This window comes from Lissotriton helveticus, chromosome 2_2 (genome assembly GCF_964261635.1).
Source record: "Lissotriton helveticus chromosome 2_2, aLisHel1.1, whole genome shotgun sequence".
In the NCBI taxonomy this organism is placed as follows: Eukaryota; Metazoa; Chordata; class Amphibia; order Caudata; family Salamandridae; genus Lissotriton; species Lissotriton helveticus.
The window spans coordinates 294,854,868-294,882,656 of NC_136060.1; the positions used below are offsets into that span (position 1 = coordinate 294,854,868).

At 47.7% G+C, this 27,789-nt stretch overlaps 1 protein-coding gene across 1 annotated transcript in view; it reads left to right on the forward strand.

Moving 5' to 3' along the window:
• The window catches only part of TAPT1 (transmembrane anterior posterior transformation 1), a 620,835-nt gene that overhangs the window by 234,132 nt on the left and 358,914 nt on the right, over positions 1 to 27,789 (forward strand). Inside the window, exon 3 of the mRNA XM_078678446.1 lies at positions 9,345 to 9,463. Coding sequence (XP_078534572.1) covers positions 9,345 to 9,463 — 119 coding nt within the window. The remainder of the gene's footprint in view (positions 1 to 9,344; positions 9,464 to 27,789) is intronic.

A 27,789-nucleotide genomic window follows, 5' to 3' on the forward strand; every position in this document is an offset into this window, starting at 1 on the left:
ACCTGTACACTGAATGCTGGCTCCTGGGGGACGTCCCAGATTCATGGAGAGGCTCGCTCCTACAGCCAATCCACAAAAAGGGCCCCAAATCTGAACCATCAAATTATCGCATGATCGCCCTTTTGGACATCGAGGGAAAAGGCTACGCTAGTGCCATCTTGAGGGACCTCGCAGACTGGACGAGCGCAGAAGGCCTCCCTCCACTCTGCCAAACCGGATTTAGACCTGGGTCCGCCACAGTCGATAACATCATTGCACTTTCTTATTTGGTCCACCATGCGCGGACACGCAAAAGCCCTCCCTTATTTGCCTGCTTCATTGATTACTCGGCGGCGGTCGACGGGGTAGATCGTGCAATCCTGTGGAGAAAGCTGGTCCAATGGAATATTAATCCATCCCTGTTGAGGGCGATCCAATCCCTGTACCAAAAAACGTGGGTGAGAATCAATCTCTCGAGAGACCATGCATCCGCAAAGATCAATACAGATCGAGGTCTAAAACAAGGGTGCGTGCTAGCCCCATTGTTGTTTAATCTATACACAGCGGACATGGAGAGGGCCTTGACTGGGGCAGCCCTGGCCACCCCAAAGATCGGCGGGACAAAAATTAATTTCATGCAATACGCCGACGACCTGGTACTCTTGGACCACACGAGAATTGGGCTACAAAAGGCGCTGACGGCACTAGCCGCATATAACGACAAAAACAAACTTGTAGCAAACCCATCCAAGTCCAAAGTTACCATCCTCGGACAGTACCCAAAGAAAAAACTATTAAAATGGGGGCTTGGCCATCTTTTGCTGGAAAGTACTCAGCGGTACACCTATTTGGGCATCTGCTTCCAGGAGTCGGGGCTTTCAAGTGCACATTTAAAGACCATCCAAGGCAAAAGCAAAACCATAACTTACGCCATCTGCAAGCTTCCTTATATAGCCCGTCCACAACGGCCATCCAAAGAGTACTCAAAGCCAAGCTAATGCCGGCCCTCTCCTATGCTCTACAGGCATTCCCGGGCAAACTGAACAATGAACTAGAAAAAATCCATTGTAGAGCCTGCAAGAGACTATTCCATCTACCAAGGTGCACCAGAAACACCCTTGTCCGCCTGGAGTTCTCACACAACCAGCAATATCTGGAAGAGATGGCCGCCCTAAGTAAATATTACTTTCTAACAACGGCGGCTCAGGAGAACACTCAAGGCAGCCCTGAAATGCATCTTTAGAGAACCAGGGAACCCCTGGTCGGCTACTCTCAACTAAGGAACATCTCAACCTTGCCATCGAGTCTTGGAACCCCGAATATGTCAACTACACCGCCATCAAACACTCTATCAAAAAACAAGTATGCGCGCGGTCACGGGAACTGGACCTGGAGTCGCTGGCAAGAAAAGGCATTCACGAGTCCTTGTGCTTACCGCACATCCTGCACAATCCTAAACACCACCTCAAGCAGGCCATGGGCCGCGTAGCTCTTCATAAGATCCTAGCCTACAGACTACATCCGTTGCCCCTCCAAGAACTATACGCCTTTGGCACGGTTGGCTCAGGTGTCCGGGAATGTAGGCTTTGTAGGTACAAACGTGAGTCACTGGCCCATCTTCTATTCTGCTGCCTGGCCCTGCGCATGGCTCGCAGTCTCTATCTCAGGCCAATTCTAAGACAATCAGGATCCCGCACCACAAAGGAAGCGATCATCGATCTCTACACCCTGACCACGGTATAGCATATGGCCTCCTTTGGAAAATATATCAATCAGACACGATCCTTGCTGATGGCCCCCGAGGGTTCGACCTTATAGAGACTTTGCAGATCCATGTTTCACCACGAACCCTATTTACTGTATCCCCAGTGCTCAGGGCGTCACCATTTAGACTGACCCTTGAAACTCTCCTGGTTTTCATTTTTGTAATTTTGTAATTTTGTACTCTGGTTTTAATGTAATGGTTTTGAGTAACCAAACCAAGCATTCATTCATTCATTAGTGCTGCAGAAAGAAAAATTAGGGCACATTTTGAGTTACTTCCCAAATCCTCTTCTATTTCATTAAAAAATTCTGACATGCAGTCTCCCAAGATGGCCACCAGAGACAAAAGAGCCCAAATGTTGCCCAAATATCACCCAGATGTAGCCCAAGTATAGCCCAATGACAGAATGTCCCAGAGTGTTCTAAAGAACAACTAGAGCGCTAACAGTCTTACTTATGACAAAAGTATGGCACACCAGAAGCCATCTTGGTGTATATTCAAATGCTTTTATTTTCCTTACGTTTATGTACCACAGCCAGCTGACTCGTTTCGTTCTGTACAACAGAACTTCTTCAGGGCGTTCTTATTTCCTTCAAGTTATGTCAGTATCCTCTTGTCATATAACTAGATATTTCTTCCAAATGTTAGACGAGACCTAAGTACATTCTTATTCAAAGTGACTATGTATCAATTTTACCCACACGATTCGGGCAGACTTGAGTAACTTATAGCATCCTCAAAGTCAGTCTTTCAAAAATTCCAAAGTATAGGACATGATGATCCAAATCCAAATGTTTCTCAAGAAAAGTCCTTTTCAATCGTTCGGAATTTCTGCGTTTGGGCAGATATGACCCAGGGACCCCCAGTATGCAAGGGGAATTAGTCCCCCCCCTCTGCAAGCGCGCCAGTGGCCTGCATTGCAGAGAGGTGTAAAAAGAGGCATAGCCTCATTACACCTCTGTGCAATGCAGCCCCCTGGCGCATACTGGAGGTTCCAGGTGGGCTAGTTGGCCCCCAGGGACCCCCAGTATGCAAGGGGAATTAGTTTCCCCTCTTCAAACATGCACAGGGGCTGCGTAGCAGAGAGGTGTAAAAAGGGTGTGGCCTCATTACACTCTCTGCAATGCAGCCCCCTAGCGCATACTGGAGGCTCCTGGTGGGCTAGTTGGCCCCCAGGGACCCCCAGTATGCAAGGGGAATTAGTTCCCCCTCTGCAAACGCGCCAGGGGGCTGCGTTGCAGAGAGGTGTAACAAGGGGCATAGCCTCATTACACCTCTGCAATGCAGCCCCCTGGCGCATACTGGAGGTTCAAGGTGGTCTAGTTGGCCCCCAGGGGCCCCCATTATGCAAGGGGAATTAGTTCCCCCCTCTTCAAACATGCACGGGGGCTGTGTTGCAGAGAGGTGTAAAAAGGGGCGTGGCTTCATTACACCTCTCTGCAATGCAGTCCCCTGGCGCATACTGGAGATTCCTAGTGGGCTTTCAGGCCTTATATAGTTGGGAATTAGCATTTAAAAAACCTTGCAAATTCACTGAAAAAACCATAGGTTTCAGGCCTTATATAGTTAGGAATTAGCATTTAAAAAACCTTTGAAATTCACTGAAAAAACCATAGGTTTCAGGCCTTATATAGTTAGGAATTAGCATTTAAAAAACCTTTAAAATTCACTCAAAAAACTTTAAGTTTTAGGGGTGTTATAGTTAGCTGGACATTTCACTCCTACAAAACCATTGAAATTGCTCCTATATAGTTAGTTGTACTAACTATATTTCGCGCACCCGCAATCCACTGCTGATGTCACATATTATATCATTCATGACATGATCAGTGACATCACTGATGACATCTCAAATTACATCACTGATGACATCACCGATGACATCATCCACGTGACAATCACATACACCTTTTCATACACTAGTAAAATCTTTCATCACTCTTTGTAAAATACTGAGTATCATATTTGAATCCATTGTTACAGCAATACAAGTATCTAAAAACCCAGTCAGTGATTCATAGATGTATACACACATCTAATCACTTACCCGTAGATTTACTCATACATGCTGTCAATGAACAATAGAACACTATCAAAAATACTTATACACCTAAATCGACATTACACACCAGCACACATCCTATTTACATATGAAGTCATCCTTCTCACTTATGCAAACAATGGATCATACTTACATATTTACTTAGCTACACACTTATACAAACACAACTTCATCTATTCATTTAGATAGTAAGTCATACTTAGTGAATTATAAAATCATTATTACAAGTATAAAGTTATCCATACAGTCACTCACACAATCATTGAGTCTTATGTATACGTATTAATATACAACAACTGACACATACACTGCCTTTTATTTTTCTAGTTTGTGGGACATGTACCAATGAGAAATATATTTGCTCATCACCACACCCATAAAGATATTCACTCATCCAAACAACTGTTAGAACATGTAGCTTTAACTTCATATATCTAGTGAATCAACTATTCACACATCTTTGGGCAGTCACACACCCCCACCGAACCACACACACATTCACTCTCCCATACAAATACTCAGTTAACTAATCAATAACTAATACAGACTTTCACATAGCTAGTAACCAACTGGAGAACCAGTTTACACAACAACTGACAAAGTGATACAGATATTCACACAGTTTAGTCACTATCCACTATATTTAGTGAGACACTATAAATTGGTCAAGTAAACAGTCAATTACACTGCTACCAAATCCTCCATCCAAATATTTATTTTTATATATCCACTCATTCTTCAATGCAAATTGCTATATATATAATGCATATTTAAATAGCGAAGCAAACCACATTCGCTGGATGATGTCATCAGTGATGTCATTTGAGATGTCATCAGTGATGTCACTGACATGTCATGAATGATGTAATATGAGACATCATCAGCAGTGGATTGCGGGTGCGCGAAATATAGTTAGTACAACTAACTATATAGCAGCAATTTCTTTTTTTTTTTTTCTTTTTTTTTGAAAACCTTTATTGTACAGAAAGAGCTCACAAATACGGGCCTACAACCCACCGGGCTGGCCACCACAGAGCCGAATGTCAGGAGCAATGCACAGAGTATCACAATATACAAAGGCAAAGAAACAGGAGAAATAACAAGCATCTTAGAGCAATCACAGGAGATAAGAATTAGAAAGGTAGTTTTCTTATTTTTAAAGGACGGGTTAGGGAGTACAGGAGTATGGCGGGCCGGGAGACAAACCAAAGGGGCGGGGCCGCGGCGGGCAGCAATACAATGATCGTAAAAAACACAGGAGAAACAAATACGAAATAGGCAGACCAATAAGCACCGGTCAAAACAACAGACATGAGGAAAGGCCATCGCACACATCGTCCAATGCCCGCCCACCGCAGCTACCACCTGTCCCACCGAACAGCACAGAAAAGGACCCAAATACAAGAACAATACGAAACGGACCCCCAATAAAAGAAAAGAACCCCGCATAAGGGGGGGGGGGAAAGGAAGGGGGAAGAAGGAAAGGAAGGGACTCTTATCCAAACACCCGCCCCCGGGCTACGAAACAGGAAAACAATAACCCGGTACAAAATAGACATTGAAAATACAGAAAACACACCCAGCAAATCAGAATCATCGTGATACCGGAAAAATACCCCAGAAAGACACCAGGGGGACAGACGACGAGACAGAGCCCCGAAAGAAGGGATACACAAGGGCCATAGAACCAAAAAGGGAGAAGAAAGGAGGAAAAAGATCCCCCAAAAACAGCAACAGACCCCCCCACCCACCCCACAAGCCCACCCTACACCCCTGCAGAAGGCTACGGCCAACCCCCCAGCAGCGTGCCTGTCGCCCTAAATAGAACCCGAAATATAGGAGAAAGAAACAAGGTAGAAACAAAGGGAAAAAAGAAGGGCCAGGGAAAGGAAGGAACATTACACACGGGAGAGGGCAAAAAACAGGATAATCTGCAACCATCCCACCACCTGTGAAAAGGGGAGAGGCAGAGCCCACGGGAAGTTAAACGACATCAGGATAAGTTTCAGGAGTCCCACGAAGTTACGCAACATCACAACAGCACATGTCGGTCATAGATCAAAAACAAGACTACCGCATATAATAAGTCATTTCAGCCCTGTCCGCTTTTGTCCAAGGTTGTAATCATCCAAACAAACAAAGTCCAAACGACGAGGGACACAGGGTTCAGGAGGAAATCCAGCGGCAGTCCTGAGGAGAAACGTGAAAGAAAATACGGAGAATATAAAAAAGTTACGGTACAATCTTCGCACCGCAGGCACAGTTCTATGGACAAGTCCAACGAGGCAAGCCCAGCTGGGTCGGCACAGGCGCCCCGGCCGGGGAGCCGACGCGATGAGAAACATAAAGGATCATCGAGGCCTGGACAGGATGCAAACGGACCGCAGACCAGCGGCCGAGGCAACAAAGCAGGACGACGAAGGGCGTCGGAGAGTCTCCAATTCAAGGATGCGGTCTCTGCCGGAGGCACAGAGACCAGGAGCACACCAGCCGTACCCTGCAACAAGGAAGCAAAATCCAACGATGGGGGCCCGCCTAAATCAAAAAGTGGGTCCGCCTCCACAGGGGAAACAGGCACAGCCACGGAAGTCCGCCAGGAGTATAGTGCATCCAGGACAACTTGAAGTGCAGGAAACCCTTCACAAGATCCGACATCCGGGCCGTGTGGCGGGCCCCCAGTGCTCGCCCAGGCCCGGCAGAGACTCCCAGGGTCGGCCGCCATCTTAGGAGCCCAGCAAGCCCTCGGTCGTCGGGGGCCCCGGCCGGAGCAACACCAAAGCAAAAGGAGGTCAGCCGAACTGCGGCGGGGCGCCCCAAGGCAGGAAGGAGACCCACCAGAAGAAGGATGTTCGGCGGCCCCCTTGTGCCGCCGGCCCCGTTCTCCGAGCCCGGGCGGAAAATCCAAAATGGCCGGGCCGGGGAACAAAGGGGGGACCAAGCCGGATAAATGAGGAGGCTCTCCCGCAGGAGGCAGCGTCCGCACCCCTAGGCCCAGGCCAGTCGGGTCCGCCAACGGGCACAGCCGGCCTATTCGCACATCAGCCCCCGCAACCAGATCCACAGCGCCAGCAAGGGCCGACCATCGCGCTCCGTCACGTCCCGTCGCTGCCAGGAAGTCCAGGCCAGTCCGCCCCGAAGGCTCCGAGCGGGACCACCGCACAGGATCGACAGCACCCAGGATCACCGGAGCAACGGGTAAGTGTCCGCAAAGTGCCCGCGGTACCGAAACACCGCAAGGAGGGCTTCCCGGGGCAGGAGAAATACAGGATAATCGAAGAAAACAGGTGGTTGAACGGAGCCGAGCTAAAACGCGGCCATCTCGGTCGCGAGCTAGGCTCCTCCCCCTATAGCAGCAATTTCAATGGTTTTGTATGAGTGAAATGTTCAGCTAACTATAACACCCCTAAAACGTATAGTTTTTTTGAGTGAATTTCAAAGGTTTTTTAAATGCTAATTCCTAACTATATAAGGCCTGAAACCTATGGTTTTTTCAGTGTGTATATATATATATATATATATCTATATCTATATCTAAATCTATATATATTTCTCTATCGAGAGAGAGATAGATATATATACCTATATAGAGTTAAAGAGATAGATTGAGATGGATATATAGAGATATAGATATAAATGCAATTTGTATATAGCATGAACACTATCCAAAGTCATTGATGTGCTTTACATAAGTACCATATTATTTTACATAAAGTTAGTATTATTTTATTTTAAGCATGGGATAATAAGTGATTTGCCCACAGCCAATGCTGGGACTTGACCTGTTTCTCCAGATCCAAAGTTTGCAGCTCTGGCTGGTAGGCCCCACCCATATTTCGTAATGTATATGGGAAAGTCATACACTGGAGGGAAGATTTTGTATGAATTCGTTTAGTGAGCACATTCTCTAGTAAAATGGTTTTGTGAAGTAAATAAACAAATGGCAGCAAAAAATATTGGAAGGTTCACTCTGAGTCTTGCTTGGAAATGCAGGGGTATGTTTTAAAACAGGACTTGCGGCCATGGTTCAGAACCTTTGCACTAGTTTTACTGGAACCATTTTCAGAGTGGTGGCGCTGACATCAGTGCTACATCCCTGAAGTCATCGGGATTGTGAAAATCCTCGCTTCACACAGTGTAGCAAAAGTATTCAATAGGAGAGTAGTAAGAGTGCAATATTTAGCTGGTGGTTTATTTTGAAGCACACTATCGCAAACCTATTACTAAAGAACCATACAGTCGTGCACTGTCATTTACAGACCGCATTAAAATAACGACTACATTTGCACAGACATACTGTGTTACTGATAAAACTGTATAGCACACAGATGGTAGTATGTGGAAATCAGTTTGTCAATATTTATCATTTGCGCATCGCCAAGTAAGTCATTTGTTTTGATCCTATTAAAATCTTTCTTTCATGCTTAAGAATGACAACGAAACTTGCTTAATTTTTGCTTTCCTTACCAGTGATATATTCTAAAATGTGTGCAGCTCATTTAGAACTATTTAAGTTTTGTTGTGTTACATAAAATGACATCCTACAGCTTTTCCTTTCACACTCCATGAACCCCAGTAAGATTGTCAAATAGTTAACTTTAAAATCTCCTCTCACTTTGTAGTAAGAGAAAGAAAAGTAAACATTAGTCCCCATGTTTCAAAGGCTAAGCAGACATTTGTCCGAAGGTATAGACTGACATTTGACCTCTGTCTTTGAAGCACAGCAAATGTGATCAGATAAATACAAAATATAAAGGCATCTTTATATTATTGCTATTTCGTAACCCAGCAGAGTTCGGCTGGCGACCCACCATTGGGTCACAACCCACAGTTTGGGAAACGCTGCTCTAGAAAATATGTATTACTCATTCCACCTGTATTTACAGAGAACACTAATTCTTCTCTGTCCCCAAACGTGATAATCTCTATATCTCGTCTACCCGAAAGGGAGGAACACAGTCTGAGGTGGAGTCAGTGTTTTGGCTTTCAGGGGAGGTATCATTAGTCACCTTAAAAAGAAAATCACTTCTTTGAAGAAAAACAACTTGTAACGTTCCAAGCCCAACACTAGAAGGCAGGAGTGCGTGCACAACACGTGAATCTACAGCACAAGAAGGTACAAAGTGTCACAGATAAGTAACTTGTTTCTTTTCCTTATCTACAAATAGTGAGTTGTGGTGAGCTCTGCTATGGGCCGCGTATTAAATGTGCCTGCAAAGACACTATACCGAGAATATAAGCTTTATACTTCGTTTTGCCTCTTAAGGCGAGAACAGTAGTCTGAAAATTAATGTTGTTAAACAGAGTGGAACAATAATACATTTTCTTATTTCCGCCATTGGGAATTTTGTGTAGTGACTCTCCTTACCTTCATAATTTTAGAGATGAAAATAGTCCGACTCTGGCGCCAAGAGCATATTGTAAAGTAAATCTAAACACATTGAGCACGCTTCTTGGAGCAGTAGCTGTATGTTGTTGTTGTATCAACCCTGAGAAATTCCTCATGCCTCAGACGTGCCTTTTCTCTCTCCATTTTCTTAGTTGATGGTCTTTGGAATCTTTCTGTGCCTGGATGCCTTTTTATACGTGTTCACCCTGCTCCCTTTGAGAGTCCTCCTGGCATTAATCAGGTTCATTACTCTGCCATGCTGTGGTCTAAGGTAAGTTCCAGTGCTTTAATTAAAGAAGTCCATGTGAATAAAGACTTGTATTCAGTAAATCAATTTTCTTTATTCGGCGTTTGAGTAAATCCGTAAAAGTTAAATATACAAAAACGTCTGTTATAAAACGAGTCTGCCAAATAACATCAAACGCTGTACTTAAAAATAAGCTATAAATAAAGTGAATGTGTAATTTATGTTTGAAAAATAATAAAAAGACCAGACAAAGACTGAGTACAGGGTAACGATACATCCAGGGACATAACTCAACCATCCTTTGTATATCTCGGCTGAGTAATCACAACTGGCTCGTAGACTAACTGCAGATTTTAGAAAATTAAGGATATAGAAAACAGCAGTGCCAGCATTGATAACGACAAGGTCTCGACAAATCTCTTCGCTGATGGTATGCGAGCAATTTTCGGATGGATGTCTCAAAACTTCCTTCAGCTTAATGTAGCTAAAACGGAAATCTTGCTTGTTCGGTACTGCTCAACCCAGGGGCGGATTGGCAAAGCGGGCATTCGGGCATGGGCCGGAGGGCCGGTGCCTCAGTGCCCTCTGTGGGCCGTTTTTAGGTCTCGTCCTTTTCCATTGCGAAGCAATGGGAAATGGGGGAGAATTATAGTGCTTGATCGGATAGTCAAACCACCGCTTTTCTCCGTGGCGTTTTCTTCGAGTGCATGTGAGTCAGTCAGTCACGTGACCACTTGACCACACAAGCACGCGCATTTCCCTCCCCACATCAAAGGCATCAGCTGCCCTCCCACACGCTTTCCCAGCGTGCGCTCGGCCGGCCTCTGCAAAGTTCTCCTCCCCTAATTAATCGCATCACTTTTTTGCTGGCCTGCTCGCTCTCCTCCCCCGCTCTCGGGCTCCCTTGGTTGTGTTTGCCTACCTCTCCTCACATTTTCTCAGGCTTGATGAAATATTTGCGTACTTGTTTTGGTTAGCCATCTGTTGCCTCCCTGCTTGCACCCCCCTCCCCTCCTGTCATTGCTGCCGTCTTTCCTGCGCTGCTGCTTTTACTTGAAAGGGAGTTTTCCTCTACTACTTTTTGTTGGCCATCTCTGGCAATCTGTTTCCTCCTCATTTACTTTCCCATTCGGTTTCTGTTTCAACCAAAGCTCCCACTGGGTTTACAACTTCATTTTGCGGACCGTTCTAGCGCAATCTCGCCCCAAAGACTTTCAAGCACTTGCCCATTCGGTTTCTGTTTCAACCAAAGCTCCCACTGGGTTTACAACTTCATTTTGCGGACCGTTCTAGCGCAATCTCGCCCCAAAGACTTTCAAGCACTTAATGCTTATTTTGCATCATTGTGCAGGTTCCCTTCCGTCGCTGATTGTAATAGTATGTTGTCAGAACGTTCGCGTTGAGGAGACTTCCCTGCACTGCACAGCCTCTTTAGTCACTTCCCAGATGTTTTTCCCCCCCACATAAGAATCTCATTCCACGCTGCCGCATTTAGAGTGTGTGCACTAACAGATACACACTCCTGGGAGAAATGTGCATTGCGGGCTAAGCGTGCAAGGTACAGAAAAGAACAACAAGCAATTCCGCCATAGTAATAATACAAAATGGGTGTTGCTTCGCCTGCCCCCGATGTTTTGTTATCCCCCCGTGTTGCTTCACCTAACAGCCACCCTCCTTCGGTTCCTTCTGTCCCTGCCGTTGCTTGCTGTCCCCTGCCCTTGTTTCCAAACCAGCCCACTCCAATTAACGTCGGATTCTCTTTCACAGAAAGCTGAGAACCAAATAAAATAAATATTGGAATGCTTGTTCATCTATGTGCACTGAATTGTGGCTTCATTCATACTAGTCATGCCTTACTCCCCAGTTACGAGAGTAATTCACCCAAACTTTACTCATTCTGTCGTTATCCCGTAACAGCAGTCAACCTGTGTCTGGCCTCCATTAGGATTCCAATCTTTCGGCCAGTGTCCCTCATCTGCAAATTAACTGTGCCGAGCCCCCATTATCCTCTCCCCGCCCTTGACAAGCTTACTTCTTCAAGGGTCGGTGTTGCCTTATCACGTGGGGTTTATAAATGAGCCTCGCTGCATTAAGAACCAATACAGAAATACTAAATTTCTTTAAAAATGTATAAATAACTCAAAACAAAAGATAACTCTTTATAATGCCGATTGCTCATATCGTCATCTCCTATTTCCTTCTGACTATTTTCCAGCGTGGACGTGCCCGAGCCGCATGGGGGGCAGCAGCCTTTGATGTTCCGGCCGGCCATGCAGTGAATAATTAGGGGAGGAGAAATGCCATCTGTTGCTTTGCGCTCTGCCTCAGGCCGGCATTTCTCCTCCCCTAATTATTCACTGCATGGACGGCCGGCACATCAAAGGCTGCTGCTCCCCATACTATGTCGTCAGTTTCCTCTGCCTTTAACTGTGCTAGCAAAGATGTCAGCATACGGCCTCTGAGGCTGGCTGCTTTACCCCGTTGGGTTCCTCAGAAGTATCAGACTGTCTCACAAGTGACTGAGTCTGTCCCAGCCTTATTCTGCCCATGTCACTCACTCTGCCCGAATATTACCAGCCCTTCAGGAGCACCAAATTGTCACACGAGTTACCGACTCTGTCCCAGCCCTACCAGCCCTTTAGAAACACCCTCTTGCCCAAGTCACTGACTCTGCCCCAATATTACCGGCTCATTTGAAGAATCAACCTGTCTCACGAATGACCAACTCTGTCCCAGCCCTATCGGCCCTTCAGAAGCATCGCGCATTGTTTACTTTTGAACAGCCGGCAGAACAGTAATTAGCTACGCGCTGCTCATGTAATCTTTCGCAAAACAATCAGGCTGACTGTTTACTTCCATATGAGACATCAATTCCACCGTAGATGCATTGTTTTGATCTTTTCACAAATGAATATTGCTTTAGTAATTTATGCCAACACTTCATCACTTTTCTTGTAATCTTCAAACTCTTTTGTAAACACTTTCACGTTGTCTCTGCTCCTTCGCGCTCAGTTTATTTTTAAAGTATGCAGATTACAACAGCTGATAAAATAAACAGTTCTCTATAATTCAAGCTGTTTGCACATTCTAGTCATCTTGCGCGCATTAGAGGCTATTAATTTTGTAACACAGCTTTCTTCAATTGTATTAATATCTGTAACACGACTTTCTCCAGTTCTAAAATGTCGTGACTGACTAAAATTAATCTATTTACTTTAACTTCCAGAAGATATTCTCCTCCACAATGCCAGAGCTTCCCCCGCCCCCTCCGCCCCCCTGCAATGCTAGAGCTTTTCACTCCAAAACATCACACTAAGCTTGCCCGCATTGGCCCCTCCGCCCTCAGCAGACAGACAGCAATAAAAGATCCAAAGATAGTGCTTGTGTGTTTGGGCTGGCGAGGGATTTCACAAACACTCTCTCTTTTCCTTCTTCCTTCCACTCCTTTGTCCGTAGTGAACTTCTCCTGTCTTTGCGCCTACTGCCTTCCCTATAAGTATTTAATTAAATGGTGCTGTTATTGTACTAGGGTGTGAGTGTCCCCCCCCCCCCAACCGAGCCTATCTGGCACTAGTCTGTCTACCAATGACATCAGGCAGACGCTTGACTGTGCTAGCAAAGATATCAGCATACGGACTCTGAGGCTGGCTGCTTCACCCCGTTGGGTTCCCCAGAAGTATGAGACTGTCTCACAAGTGACTGAGTCTGTCCCAGCCTTATTCTGCCCATGTCACTCACTCTGCCCGAATATTACCATCCCTTCAGGAGCACCAAGCATTGGCATAGCCAATAGGTCTCGCCTTTGGGACCTTATAAGTGTTTGTTTATCCAGCACAATATCCTTGGTGAAACAACAACTGTTGCATGGCTAAACACTTGTAAGGTCCCAAAGGCGAGACCTATTGGCTATGCCAATGCTTGTTTTCTCCCCTGTCCCAGTCCACAGAGAGTGAACTAGGAAAGGGGAGAAAAAAAAACGGCCCACAGAGTGAAGGGAGACAGACAGAGAAAATGAAAGCAGCCTTGCTGTGCGGCCAGACAGCGATTGTCAGCTGTGGCCTCTCCTTCACCCCTGCCCTGCCAAGCAATCAAGCTGAGGCTGGGCTGGGGAGGGGTGATTGTTTGCAAGAATCGGCCTCCCTGGGGGCCAGGTGTTTCTCAGGCCTTTGAGCCATTTTCACCTCAGCCCCCCTGGGGCCCATGCAGCCCAGAAACGGTGTTAGTATTAACACCTCGCCCACAGCCCTTCACATTCAGGGCATAGTGGGCGAGGAAGAATGGGTCTTGCTGTGGGGGGCCAGGTGATGTTTTGAATTTTTTTATTTTAGTTATTTAGTTATGCGATTTTTATATAGCGCGGACTTTACCCAAAGGTGTCCGAGCGCTTCACACTAGGAACAGCAATAATACATGAGGAGAAAAATTACAAGTGGACAAATTACAAAAGCAAACGTTAAGTTACATGAATCAAAAGTGACAATAGTGAGCAACCAAAATACATGAGGTAGCAATCGGTACATTACAGGAGGAAAAAGTGATATGTGTGCAGGTTACAAAAGTGTACAAAGTACAAGTAGAGGTATAATACTGCAATAAATGGCAGACACTCCAGCACAAGAACAAACGTTACGTAGGCAATGGTGGCACTTGTGCAAGTATCTAAAGCAAACAAAAGTGAGAGGTAGCATACAGTGTGATACCAGAGAAAAGTGACATGTGCAAGTTACAAAAGGGTACCATACACAGGTACAAGGGTAATACTACAGTAAATGATAAACACTCAAACTGCCAGAACACACTGGGAAGGCACTTCCCATGCACCAGCTTCACCTCAGCCTCCCCCTGGCTACCTGGCTACCTTGGATGACCCAGAAAGCTGTGTTTTGTGTTCCCCTGCCAGGACATTTTCCCGAGGCCTGGAGGGCTGGTTAAACTAATTGCAGGGGCCTTACCTCTGTTCATGTGCTCCTCAGCTGAAGGTCTGGGGAGGGCTAAGTAGGTTAGTAATAGTAGGGGCTTTGCTGCTTTTCAGGTGCTCCTGTGCTGGAGGGCTGGAATAATTTTGTGACAGAAAGGGGCCCTGCTATTTTTTTTAGCTGCTCAGCATGTAGGCCATTGTCACCTTGGCCCTGTGTCCTGTGCAAGAAAAGTATCCTCCCACTTTCATTCCTTGTCTGTGCAAATGGTGTTTCATGAAAGGGCACGCCCCTTGAATGTGGGCCACGCCCCTTAAATGTGGGCCACTTTTTTCGTCAGTGCCCGGGCCGAATTGTGATCCCAATCCGACCCTGGGCCCTCAACCCCTCTGGTCCCCCAGCTGGTGGCTCGCTGAGTTGGGCTCAGCCCCTACCCCTAATCATGTGGTTAAAAACCTGTGTGTCCGAATGGAAGACTCTCTAACTGTGAGAGTCCAAGTCAAGGACCTGTTTCCACATGCGAGTCTTCTCCGTAGAGTGTTCCATCTCCTTCTCTTATCGCTCCGCAGGACCCCGATTCAAGCCTTAGTTATCAGCCATCTAGATTACTGTAACACCCTTCTTATGTCCGCCAATGAATCCCTGCTGAACAATCTTCAGGTGGTTCAGAATACAGCAGCCCGCCTGGTTCCTTATCTGCCCCCTAAAACTCCCTCCTGGCCACTGTTAGGGCAGCTTCACTGGCTTCCCATCTGTCAGATAGTTAAGTTTAAAATCTGTGATCTAGTCCACAAGGCATTACATGGCAGAGGCCCAAGCTACCGTGTGGACAAACTTAAGTGCCATCTGCCTGGCAGCTCTTTGTTTTGGGGGAAAAGCTCTGTTGGCTATCCCCCGCTACAAAAAACTTCATGCGGGGTGTCAAAGCTTTTGCATATTTTGCTCCCGTGTACTGGAACTCATTTCCCATGCAACTTCGGAAGTGTGCTAATCTCCTCCACTTTAGGAAACTCCTAAAGACAGAATTGTTCAGTAATTGACCGCCCGAGCTCTGTATATTCTTTTCCCCTAGCACGGAGATACATCTTCAGGGGTGATACCTGCGCTTTACAAATTATAATAATAATAATAATAATAATTAACAAAGGGCTTCCCACGCAGGGGGCCTCAGGTGCCAGATGGTTAACCTGACCAAGGGCCCGTGTACCCAGAAGGGGCACAGGAAGGTGTGCACCGGAGGCAAAATGTCAGTAAGTAGCACAAAAACAAAAGGGGTGTACCAACCGGAAGTGGAAGCAAGAAGCGTAAAGCCTAGCAAGTAAGGGCGCCAATAGGAAGCAGTACCGCTGTTGTGATGGAGAGCGCAAAACAGCTAGCAAGAACCGCAACAACACAAGAAGTGGAAACCGCAAACTCGTGTACCCAGACTGGAGCACCAGAGCATGAGGAATAGTGATGAACAGGAGTATTAGCAGTACCCAGAGCGAGGCCACGGTACATGGGAGGTCAACACCACTTGCACACTTTGACTTGTTCCTTCTGGGCCAGGAGACAGTGCTGCTAGTGCGTTTACTGCCAGATGATCAGCATTGAAACAGGCTGGCCCCTGAGCCAAAAGATGGCATGTGTGGCAAGGTTTTTCCTTAACACCTTCGGTGCTCATGACGGCTGCTGGCCGTCATGGCCGTCATGAGTCACAGTAGGCATCTGCTCATGACGGCCGGGAGCCGTCCGAACTTTTCTGCTCGCCCAAGAGCGATTAATTCCCCGCCTGTGCGGGCGAATTAATCAGTGGGCGGAGTTCTGACGGCTCCCGGCCGTCATGAGCACACGCCCACCGTGATTTATGACGGCCGGGCGCCGTCATGAGCACCGCGGCACTACGCCCACCCCTAAGGTCCTTGCCCGCACAGCGGCAAAACTAACACCGCAGCAAAGGGGTTAATGCCCAGTGTGCTGGTGGCTTTACACTGGGGCCCTTGAGAGCACTTAGTCTGCGTGTCTTCACAGATTGTTTTGAGGCTCTTGTCCCGGCATGGCACAATACATCAAACACCCAGTGGTCAAAGTGAGCAGGATTTAAGGGACAAGACGCCCCCATACTTTTCCAATTAAAAAAAAAACAGTTCCCCTATGTTTTGCGAAAAGACAAATACCTCAAGACAGTTAATTCCGAGAGATGAAATGCTTCATCTGAAGTGTAAGGCACTGAGACTCCTGTGCTGTGTAACCGAGGGTGGGTGGGTGGGGCAGATAGCTAAACAAGCCTTCTTGCCTGAAAGAAATATAAATAAGCAAAATTGGTTAATCTGCAAATGTGGTGGTTGGAAGCCGGTATTGGCTTTAATTGATGGAATCGCTTGCAACTTCCTGATGACTTTTTGAATGGTCTTTGCAAGGGACTTACCTGCATGATTTTAAAGGACAGTTGTAAAAAAACTTGCACTACGTATTGTCTAGGTATTACTACAATCTATATTTTAGAAGTACTTTTTTATCTTAACCCTTTAGTATTTAAGGCAAGCTTAAAATATTGACCTACACATTTGCAGTGTTTTCTGGCACAGACTGGTACCTCGTAGCGCTAAACATGCACAAATCACTGTTCACCATTATACCAAGCAAGATTCAGTTCTTTGGCTGTCTGGTTACTGACACAGACCTGCAGTGCATAAACTAATAGAGGTTTGAATAACGTACAATAGTGCATTTCCCACTGATTAACTTAACTTGCACTTATTTTTCATTTAAGCTGTGCCTCATTTCATGTTTTTTACATTTATTTTTGGGGGAGTTTTATATAGCACAAACTAGGCCCAAAGGTATCAGAGGGCTTTGCATGAGCACCAGTTGCGTTACAGACAGACACTTTAATTTTTTTATTTGGCACGGGGAGATCATGTGATTTGCCCAGAATAACAGGATGTTCAGTGTCCCTGCCGAGACTCAATCCCTGTTCCTCAGCTGCCAGGTCGACTGTTCTAGACGTTAGGCCACACTCTCTCCCCATATGTAGTGATCTGAAGGTGAAAGATTGAAAAAGGTTACAGAATATCTTTTTTTTTTTTTTTTTTAACCAAGCCTTTGACTCCGACCCTACGCTCACTTACCGTGCCTACTCTGCACACAGCATTGCAGTTACGATACTTTTTTTAGGTCTCGCTTGAGCCCCAGCGCATGTGCTGCTCTGGCGAGACTTTTAGTAAGTGGTCTTTAAAAAGCCGACCACAGCTTTTTGTGTGGCCTAGAGTGTGCGGTTACGCGCAGAGTGTAGCGCACAGGCGCCATCTGGCTTTCCTCTCAGGGCCTTTAGCCGTCGCTCTTCCAGGCGCGCGCGCACCACTCGCAGGCTCACCTTATGCTCCCCCTTTCAGTTAACAGTTAAATTTCGTGGCCGCGGGGCCGTGCTTGTCTTTTAGCGCTTGTTACCTTATGTATCCTTACTGTTGCACTATCTAATTTGTGTAATCTTCTGCTCTTTGTGAATTGCTCTGATGCTCTTGTCCCTCCTACACCATACAAAATTGCTAAACAAATCACTGAAATCCATGCAATTCTGTAACTCACTGAAGTATAGCTGTTTATGGCATTCCTTTCGTATGTTTCTTGTTCTCACTATGTGTCCTGTTCTGCACACTTACATATATATCTGCTTTTCGTGGCATGTAATACACAATTCAAGAACTCCATTTAAGAATTCATCAATTCACCATTTGCAAATAGAAATTGAAACCCTTGTTGTAGGTTTACAAAGCAGGCACCTCGGGGCACTAATTGAAATTCATTTGGCCTGTGAAGGGGTCTATATGCCTGCGCGAGCAACCAGTCACGCCTTTGTTGTTGTGTTTGGACATTTCCCCGTCGCCACTGCGAAGGAACATGCCCGCTCAAAGGGGCGCATTGGGTGTCTGTGGCCAGCTGCTTTCTATTTTGTTGAAAGCGACGCCTGTCCCTTGCCGTTGCTTTCAGAGACTGGTGTGGAGGATCAGCTAACTTGCTCAGTCATTATGGAAATAACTGCCGATGTTTGAGTTACGGAAATTGCAGAAGGGGCCTCGAGGAATAGAGGGCGAAGCCGTCCCCCGAAGACAAGCGTTGACTGGCAAGTGCTTTCAGCTCGATGTCTTTGCCAATATTGCGTTACTGCACTTGGTGTTTTCTTTATAGAGAATAATGACAGGAAATGGCTTAGCAACTTCTCACCCACTTGTTATTGCTGCACATTGCAGGTCCAGTGCCGGCTGTTCCCATGTTTTATTTGGACGAGTCTGTTTCTCTAGACTCCCATTGGCGTCTGTAAAATGGCACATTCATTAATACTTCTCTGTAACGCCTTGACGTCAGAACACACGCAAAGAGCCTGGAATGGAGGTCACGTTGACATAAACCCATGCTCAATGCATGAGATCACTCAACGGAACCTCTGCTTGCAGCATATGAATTCAAGTGGCTAGTTTGCAATTCCAGTTGTGTACATTGTTAACACTCTGTTGGCTTCCCATTGAAGACAGAGCTATTAACAAAACAGCTTGCATTAATCACAAGTGCCTTCACACCTCCACTCCAAGATACCTTGATGTCATGCTAAAGAAATCCGTTGGGAATAGATGATCACATGATGCGGAAGCACTTATCCTAGAACCCCAGCCTTTGAAAAGGGACAATTAAGTGCTCTGTCCGTTCCAGAAAGTATGACCGGAATCTGGAACTCTATGCAACCAAACCGACACTCCTCTACTTAACTGACAATCTTCAAATCCAAAGTCTTTCTTTTGGAAAAACGTTTGAGTTAATTTCTCTTCACCCTTTCTCTTAGCCCTTCTCACACTTGGACATTACACTAAGCATGGCATTGAGGCAAACCATTCTACATTGATAGTATTTAAGGGGTTATTTAGGAATGTACCGGGCTACATCTTGTTGCCTAATATTTATGACTGATGTAATTTATGAACCTCATGTGATGTTCAAGTTCTGTTACAAGGCGTTTTTGAAAAGTTATCCATGTGCACTGAATTTAATAATGCTTTATTTTAGTGCTCTTCGACCGCTGCGACCACCAACGGTTCTTTGTCGGCCTTTGACACTGGGCATGTAGCGCATGACCGCAGAGACCTTCCCCCTAGTGCCTCATTTCTGGCCTTACCCCAAAGCGGGTGAGTGGGATCACAGGGATAAAGAGCCTCATGATGGAGGTTTTAACAATGGTCGTGCTCTGGACGAGATGCCCATTTTGGAACGAGTTAATTTGTAATACCAGTAGGGAACTTGTCCCCTAACAACGTCTACTCCATCTTTAAAATTCTCACTGGTAAGTTTGCTATTGCATACTGATTCTGGTGTGCAGGTTTTCAATGTCAAGCAAGAAGACTTCGGGATTCAAACCTTGCAGCGCCTGTCACCGCACCATGTTGGTCATGGATCCCTATTTGGTCTGTCTTTGGTGCCTGGTGCGCATGTCGTGGTCCGACTGCCAGGTCTTGGTGCCGAAGGCTTTGAGGGAGCGGTCCGTAAAGCTTCTCACGTCCCGGCTTCCCGTGCCGCAGAGGTAGCCTCATTGGTCTTGAGCCCGGTCCAGGTCTCTGTCAAGAGGAATGTCCGAGCGCCGCTCCGGTGAATCGAAGTCCTCTTCGTCAAAGTCAGGTAAAAGGCACCACAAGAAGTTGAAGTCTGCTTCGACTTCTTCCCGCCAATCTTGCAATGCGGCAGAGGAACCTCTTCTTTAGAGGCCCCGCTCTGCGGAGTGGGTACCTGGGTCGGCTCCGCTTTTGCCTCCCTTCCCTGGGCCAGGAGCGACCCCCGTCCAGCTGAAGGAATTTTATGACGCCAGGTGCACCAGGCTCAGAGGATGTAGGGGCCCATGGTTGCCATGCCGGTGGCTCCAGCCCCGGCACTATGGCCTCCAAGCGGACCCTTTTCCGGGTCCAGACTGACGCTGGTTACACCTCAACAGGGACCTCCCCCGGCGTTGCGTTCGGTGCCAAAGTTCTCGGCATCGATGGCGCCCACCGGTGGCTGAGCCCCGATCTCCATTCCTGTCGACACAGAGCAAGTCATGCATTCTCAGACGCCGAGACCGGCGCCTATGGAGCTTTGCGGCTCAATGCCGTTCTCTCTCCCCTATCCGGAAGGGTTAGGAATGGAGGAAAAGCATTGGTAGGGGGAGCAGGATCCCTTCGAAATCCCGCAGCAACAAGACATGGACTAGTATGAGGAATTGGGTGAGGCCAGCGGTCTGGACACCTCCCCAGATTCTGGCATGCGATGCCCTCCTAACGTGTCTACGGAGGAGGGAGCATGTTTTGCCATGGTGGTGCATAGGTCCTCAACCTGCAGCTTCCTACAGTGGCAGTCAAGATGAATGTCTTGACAGAGCTCCTACAGCCTGTGGTCTCACGTTTGTAAAACCTACTGCCTTTCAATGAGGCCTTGACAGAAGTCCTTCTGGGGACATGGTCCAAACCCAGCCCAGGGGCTTCTGTGAATAGGCCAACCGCCATCAGCCTGCCTCCCACCCCACCCCTCAAAGCTTGGTGGTCCACGCTTCCACTTCTTGTAGTTCATTTCCTTCCACAGCCCTGCACAGGGAATCCAAGAGGCTGGAAGACTTAAGGGAGATTTTTTTTTCTTCTGTCAGCCTAGCATTGCGGTCGGTGAACATCACATGCCTCTTGGGCCATTACTCCCATTCCATAAGGGATACGGTAGCGCAAGTGCTGCCCAGAGTCTCAGAGGAGGATCGGGCTCTACTCTCCCAAGCTATATCAGACGGAAGAGACAAAGCTAAGTTCGCCATCAAATGTGGCTTGGACATGACAGACTCGCTAGCTAGGGTGATTTCCACGACTGTGGCGGTTCGTTGCCATTCTTGGTTGAGAACATCTGATTTTTCGGGGGATGTCCAGGCCAACCTCAAGGACATGCCCTTCAATGGCTCCCATCTCTTCGGAGACCAGGCCGATGCTGCACTTGAGCGCTTCAAAGGCTCATGGGCCATGGCCAGGTTGTTGGGCCTCACTACCGCCCCCAGGGCTTCATCCAATTTTTTCTCCTTACCGGGCTATGGAAGGGCGTATCGGCCGCGCCAATCCTAACCAGGCCGGGGTCCCTGAAAGTTCATCAACCTCTGCGGGGCCATGGACACAGTTCACCCCGGCCTTGTGGGTCAGGAATCCAGAAGTCAAGCCAAGCCTACATTCCCTCCTCTGCCGCAAAACCTTCCTAGTCCAATCCCCCAGGATCATTCTCAGCCAGTTGGTAGCAGGATACGCCATCACCTCCACCACTGGCAAAACATTACATCTGACAGGTGCGTGTTGCAAAAAGTCCGAAGGGGCTACTCCCTCCCCTTCGAGACCACACCTGCTTCCATTCCTCCAATGTACGATCGGCTGATGGAGGATCAACTTGCTTTGCTCCACAAGGGAGTCTCAACTCTTTTGGACAATAGAGAGGGTTCCAGGGCCTGAAGTAGGTAGTGTTTGCTATTCCTGCTACTTCCTGGCCCTAAACAAGCATAGAGCCCTTCGTCCTATCCTAGACCTCAGAACCCTCAATTACTTCCTCAAAAATGAGAAATTAAGATGCTCACTCTTGCTCAGGTTCTGTCTGCCTTGAACCCAGGAGACCGAATGGTAGCGCTGGACTTGCAGGATGCCTACTTTCATTAACCCCATCTGGCCTGCCGATCGTCGCTACCTGTGGTTCACGGGGGGGTCACAAGCACATTTAATTTGCAGTGCTCCCCTTTGGCCTCAACAGCGCCCCTCGCGTGTTCGCAAAAGTGATGGCAGTGGTAGCAGCCTCTCTGTGGAGATCAGGGGTTTCAGTCTTCCCCTATCTCGACGACTGGTTGTTGAAGGTGGGCTTGCCCCAAGCAGTTGTCTACCACCTCCAGGCAACGGCAAACATCCTGCATTCGCTAGGGTTCACTATCAACGTGCTGAAGTCACACCTGACTCCCTCTCAGATGCTCCTTTTCATTGGGGAGGTTCTGGACACTGTGCAGTTTTTGCCTATCCTGTGGAACGGCGAGTCCAAGATATTCAGGCTATGATACCGATGATTCAGCCTCTATCTTGGATTCCGGTGAGAATGACTCTGAGGCCTCGTGGCCTTCTGTATCCTGCTAGTGACCCATGCAAGGCGGCGCATGCCGGCTCTGCAGTGGGACCTGAAGTGCCAATGGGCACAGCATCAGGGAAATCTCACCGACCTGGTTCAGATTTCAGAGGGCACAGCGAACGACCTGCAGTGGTAACTGACCGACCGTGATTGGTTCAAGGGCAGACCCCTCGCTCTTCCTCACAGTAGTGACGGATGCGTCCCTTCTGGGATGGGGCGGCCATCTGGGAGAGGTGGAGATCAAAGGACTCTTGTCTCCGACAGAAGCCAAGCTCCATATCAGTCTTTTGGCGCTTTGGGCGATCCAGCTGGCACTGAACGTCTTTTTGCCGTCAATAAAGAGAAAGGCTCGAAAAGGTGTTCACAGACAACACTAACGCCATGTGGTACTGCAACAAACAGAGTGGAGCGGGGTTGTGGACTCTGTCAAGAGGCCCTGTGTCTCTAGACTTGGCTGGAAAGTCAGGGCATTTCCCTGATGGTTCAACCCCTGGCCGGTTCTCTGAACACAAGGGCGGACAAGCTCAGCCAAAGGTGCCTTGCGGATCATGAATGGTGTCTCCATCCGGAGGTGGCACATGGTCTCTTTCAGCAGTGGGGAGAGCCTTGGTTAGATCTGTTCGACTCTGAAGAGAACTCGCAATTGCAGCTGTTTCCAATAGGGCTCTCGCTCAGCGACGCTTTTTGTAGCGAGTGGAGCTCAGGCCTCCTGTGCGCCTTTCTGCCCATACCACTCCTGCCTACAGTGCTCAAGAAGGACAGGAACGACCGGGCACAAGTTATTCTTGTGGCACCAGACTGGGCATGGAGAGTTTGGTATCCCGAACTCTTAAACATGAGCATTGATCCTCCGGTCAGGTTTCCTCTTCGGGAGGATCTTCTGTCGCAGCAGCAGGGGAGGGTTCTCTGCCTGAATCTATCCACTCTCTGCCTCCTTGCGTGGAGATTGAGTGACGACAGTTGACAGCTTTTGACCTCCTTCCCGAAGTCTTTGAGGTTATTCTGGCAGCCTGGCGTCCCTCCACAAAATCGGTATATGCCTGCCGATGGTACAAGTTTTGTAAATATTGTACAGACAGGCATATCGACCCTTTATCTGCTCCCTTATCTTAAGTCCTTCTGTTTATACTTTCCTTGTCCCAGCAAGGCTCAGCTCTGGGCACTTCGAAGTGCTACCTTTCAGCCCTTTCTTCTGCTGCCTCATCAGCCTTCTCTGTTCAAACCTCCTCTAGTGCAGAGGTTTTTGAAGGGGTTAACCCATTTGTACCCCCTTTCACCGTTCATCATGCCACAGTGGGACCTTAATTTGGTGCTCACTTTTCTGATGGGTGCGCCATTTGAGCCGCTTCATAACTGCCTTCTGGTTGCTCATTATCAAGTCCGCTTTCTTGGTGGCAATAACCTCTGCCAGGAGAGTGAGTGAAACTGCAGGTACTGTCCTCACAGCCTCCTTACCTGACTATCTTTCGGGGCAAGGTAGTACACCGGACTAGGTCATCCTTCCTGCCTAAGGTGGTAACACCCTTTTATCTGATAATTTTTTAAAGCACCATGGTCGGTCACTTCATGGCTTTGCGCTTCTGGCGTGGAAAGTTGTGAAAAGTACTGACGTCAGAGCGCCAGAGTGGAGGTTATATTGACGAGGCGGACTTCAGTATGATGATAAGCATGACATCGACGACATCATGCGGAGTCGACCGTCGCCACCTATTGGCGTGCAGGGGTACTGCTCAGAAAAATCTTACGGATCCAGCCTGACGCCTGGAAGTTCGAAGGTAAGGACTCTGCGTCTAGGTAATGTCTCAAGCAGATAAGGCATTAATGAAGGTAAGTAACTTATCCTGCAAGTCTGGGATCGCCAAACCCCCTCCATATGGGCCTAAGTAGCTCAAATTCTTTCTCATGCATGGTCTAGCCCCCAACCACACAAAATTATGTAACTCTCTCTGCAGCGTAGGAAGCATCCCCCTAGGGGGTGGCACCTGCAGTGTCTAAAAGAGGTATAAAATGTTCGTTAGGATGGACATTTTAATAGCAGCAATGCGTCTACGAAGGGAGAGGTGATGGCGCTTCCAGCTACTTAGCTCTTCTCTAATTTGGCGAAGTAGGTTGGGGTAGTTTATCGTGATGGTTTGAAGTCGAGGGAGCAAATGGAATCCCCAGGTAGAGCAACAACTCTGCCACCCACTGCACTGGATTGTGGTCTTTTAACAAGGATATGTGCACTTGTGTAGTCGATAATGCAAGTACTTGGGATTTGCCATCATTTATCCAGGAACGCTGATGCTAATCCGAATGTGGACACTTCCTCAAGATAAGCCGGGAGTGATGTGTCCGGCTCGCTTAGTGAGGCAAGTATTTCATCTGATTAGAGGCTAACTGGATGTCGCTCTCCTCCAAAGGAGATACCTTTGATCCTTCAGTTGCCCCATATCCGCTGGGCATCCACATATAGAGTGAATAGGAGAGGTGACAGAGGGCAGCCCTGCCTGGTACCTCTACCTATAGGAAAGGGGGATGACTATGTGCCGTTTACTCTAACCCTGGTCGTGGGGGTAGCATAGCAACTTGCCACCCAAGCCAAAAGTGTTCACCTACACCGAAGAGTCTGCTTCATATATTGCCAATATGTGCGGTCGAATGCCTTTTTGGCATTGGCTGTTATGAGGAGGGTCTCCATGTTTGCTTGGTCTGCCTCGTCGATTAGGTGCAAATTTAGTTTTGTGTTGTCACTACTCTGCCTATTATTGATGAATCCTGCTTGGTCTGGGTCAATGATGCCCGGCATCATGGGACTCAACCGCGTTGAGAGTATGCTCGTAAACAGTTTGATATCCACATTGCGCAGCGATGTTATGCGGTACGAGCTACATACTTCCCTATCTTTCCTGGCTCAGGGATCACTACGATGGACTAAGCCTGAATGGATGGGGGGGGGGGGGTCTGAGCCGGTACAGTCGAAGGAATTAAATAGTCTTGTCAGAATAGGGGCCAGTATCTGACAGAACGATTTATAGAAGCTTGCCAAGTTTCTGTCTGGTCCAGGGGATTTGAGGGGCTTAAGGCGGGAGATCGCTGAAATTACTTCTCGATCCTGATAGGGGCATCTAGGGAGGCTGCTTGAAAGTCGGCGAGACAGGGAGTATTCACCCCCTTCAATATGTTGGGCTCCCAAGTCTTGCCTCTTATATTAGTCTGCGTAGAAATCTCGGAATTCTTTCACTATATGCTCATCGTCCACTACGTCTTCGCCCTCTTAGGACCTTAAAGAGTGAACCTTCATCTGTTGTCTTTGTGCCCTTAGTTTGTTAGTAGTCGCTCTGTTTTGTCCCCCCCTACATAGTAGTGTTTTGGCCGGAGAGCCGCATTTTCTGCTCTGTCCAAATCGAGGCCTGCTAATTGGGCTTGCGCTGCACATAGTTGGCGCCATACTCTTGGGGCCCCTGTGCAGCTGTGTATTCGTTCATGCTCCCTGACTTGGGCCGTCAGTTGGTCCCGCTTTTCTTTACGGGCTTTGTTGTCAGCAGCAGATATTGCTATGAGTTCCCCTCTAACCACTAATTTCAATGCCTCCCATAGTGTAGAGATGTTCAGATCAGGAGTATCGTTGTGGTCAAGATAGTTGTATATAGCTGTTGTATTACTGCTGCTCTGTGGAGTAGACTCTCCCTAAGTTGCCAGTTCCCAGAGTGGTGCTTTTGAGGGGGGGATTTTAGTGTGAGGGTCACTGTGTCGTGGTCCATTAGTGCTGCCGGCTCTTTCTCCACTTCTTCCATAATGCGCTGGACAACCCTGGCCGCTAATATATAATCAAGGCCTGCGTATGTTTTGTGGGCATGGGTGAAGAAAGTATACTGGGTAGAGTGTGGGTGGGCTTCCCTCCAAAGGTCTAACAATCCCACTTCTTGTAACCACTTACCTTCCCCCTTTGACAGGGCACCTGACTGATCAGAGCGACTGCCAGACTTATCTTCGTCGGCATCAAATACAAGATTCAGGTTGCCCCCTACTAAAGTCATGCATGTCTGTGAGGCCATCACTTCTGATACTGCCACTTGTAGGAATTGTTCCTGTCCTGTGTTCGGGGCATATATCTATCCCACCACCAAGGAGTGCCTCCAACGTGAAGTGTGTAGGCCAGGAGCCTACCTTTAACCTCACCGACTTTAGGACTACCTCCCCCCTGAATTTCCTGGCTATAAGGGTGGCCATTCCTGCTTTTTTGTCAGAGGTAGAAAGAAAACAATTGATGTGGGAATACACATGATCTAAGGCAGTACCAGTCCCTAGTGAGCCTCCTGGAGAAGGCACATAACCGCTGCTGAATTTTCGAGGAAGGAAAGCATTGCTCGCCTCTTAATTAGGTTGTTGAAGCCCTTCACGTTGAGAGATAATACCATAGTTGTGTGAGGTACGATATGTGAGGTATGAAAAGTAATCTGACTGTGCCCACCTGCCTTGAGTGTCCCTGTCTGCTCTCAATTCCCCCCTCCAAACTCTCATCCTATGTGCTTCAAATGCTCTCTTCCCGTCCCGTTGAGTACTGGTTCCCCCCAAAACTAAAAAGACAAATGAAACCTAGAACATAAGACAGTCATTATGAGTGCAAGACCAGTAGATCAAGTCCCTGGGAACTGGAATAGGTTGGTGTGATATGTGACCCATAGGTCCCCTCCTCCCCCCTGCAAACCCCAGCTTGCTGCCAGCTTGGCCCCTTATGAAATCGAATGTTTGCCCAGAGATCTCACATGGCGTCACCACCCTGCTGGTTACCAGACTGCGACTCCAGGACCGCCTGGCATTCTTTCGCTATTGTAGCGGGGTAGGTTTTCACACTATTCTCTGTTGAGCATCGCCTTCGTTCCCACCGGCTCTTTCGAAACTGAGCCCTAGATACTCCTCTCTCTGACGCTTTGCCCATGGAGTCCTCAATCCTAAGGAGGCGACACGTTTCCTGGAGCGACCGGCACTGATGTAGTTTTCCCTCCCATCTGAAAATCAGGCTGCAAGGATGAGTATGTAATCCCCAGGTTTCACAAGTGTGAGGTGGCCGGGCGGAATTCCCTCCTTTTCTGGTGAGTGATCATGGCACAATGAGGGAGTGTGTCCTAGGAACGTCAGAGCTTGCATCTCTCGTGCCTTACGTAGAATCAGTTCCTTTAATTGTAAGTCCGAGAGATAGGCTAGGATGTCCAGAGGTGGGGCTGCAGATCGCCGCAGAAGACCTACTCTATGTGCCCGGTCAATTTTTATCTCAGTATATGGGGAGCCTCTAAGATGTAACTGAAGAGATCTCTCAGGATTTGGGTC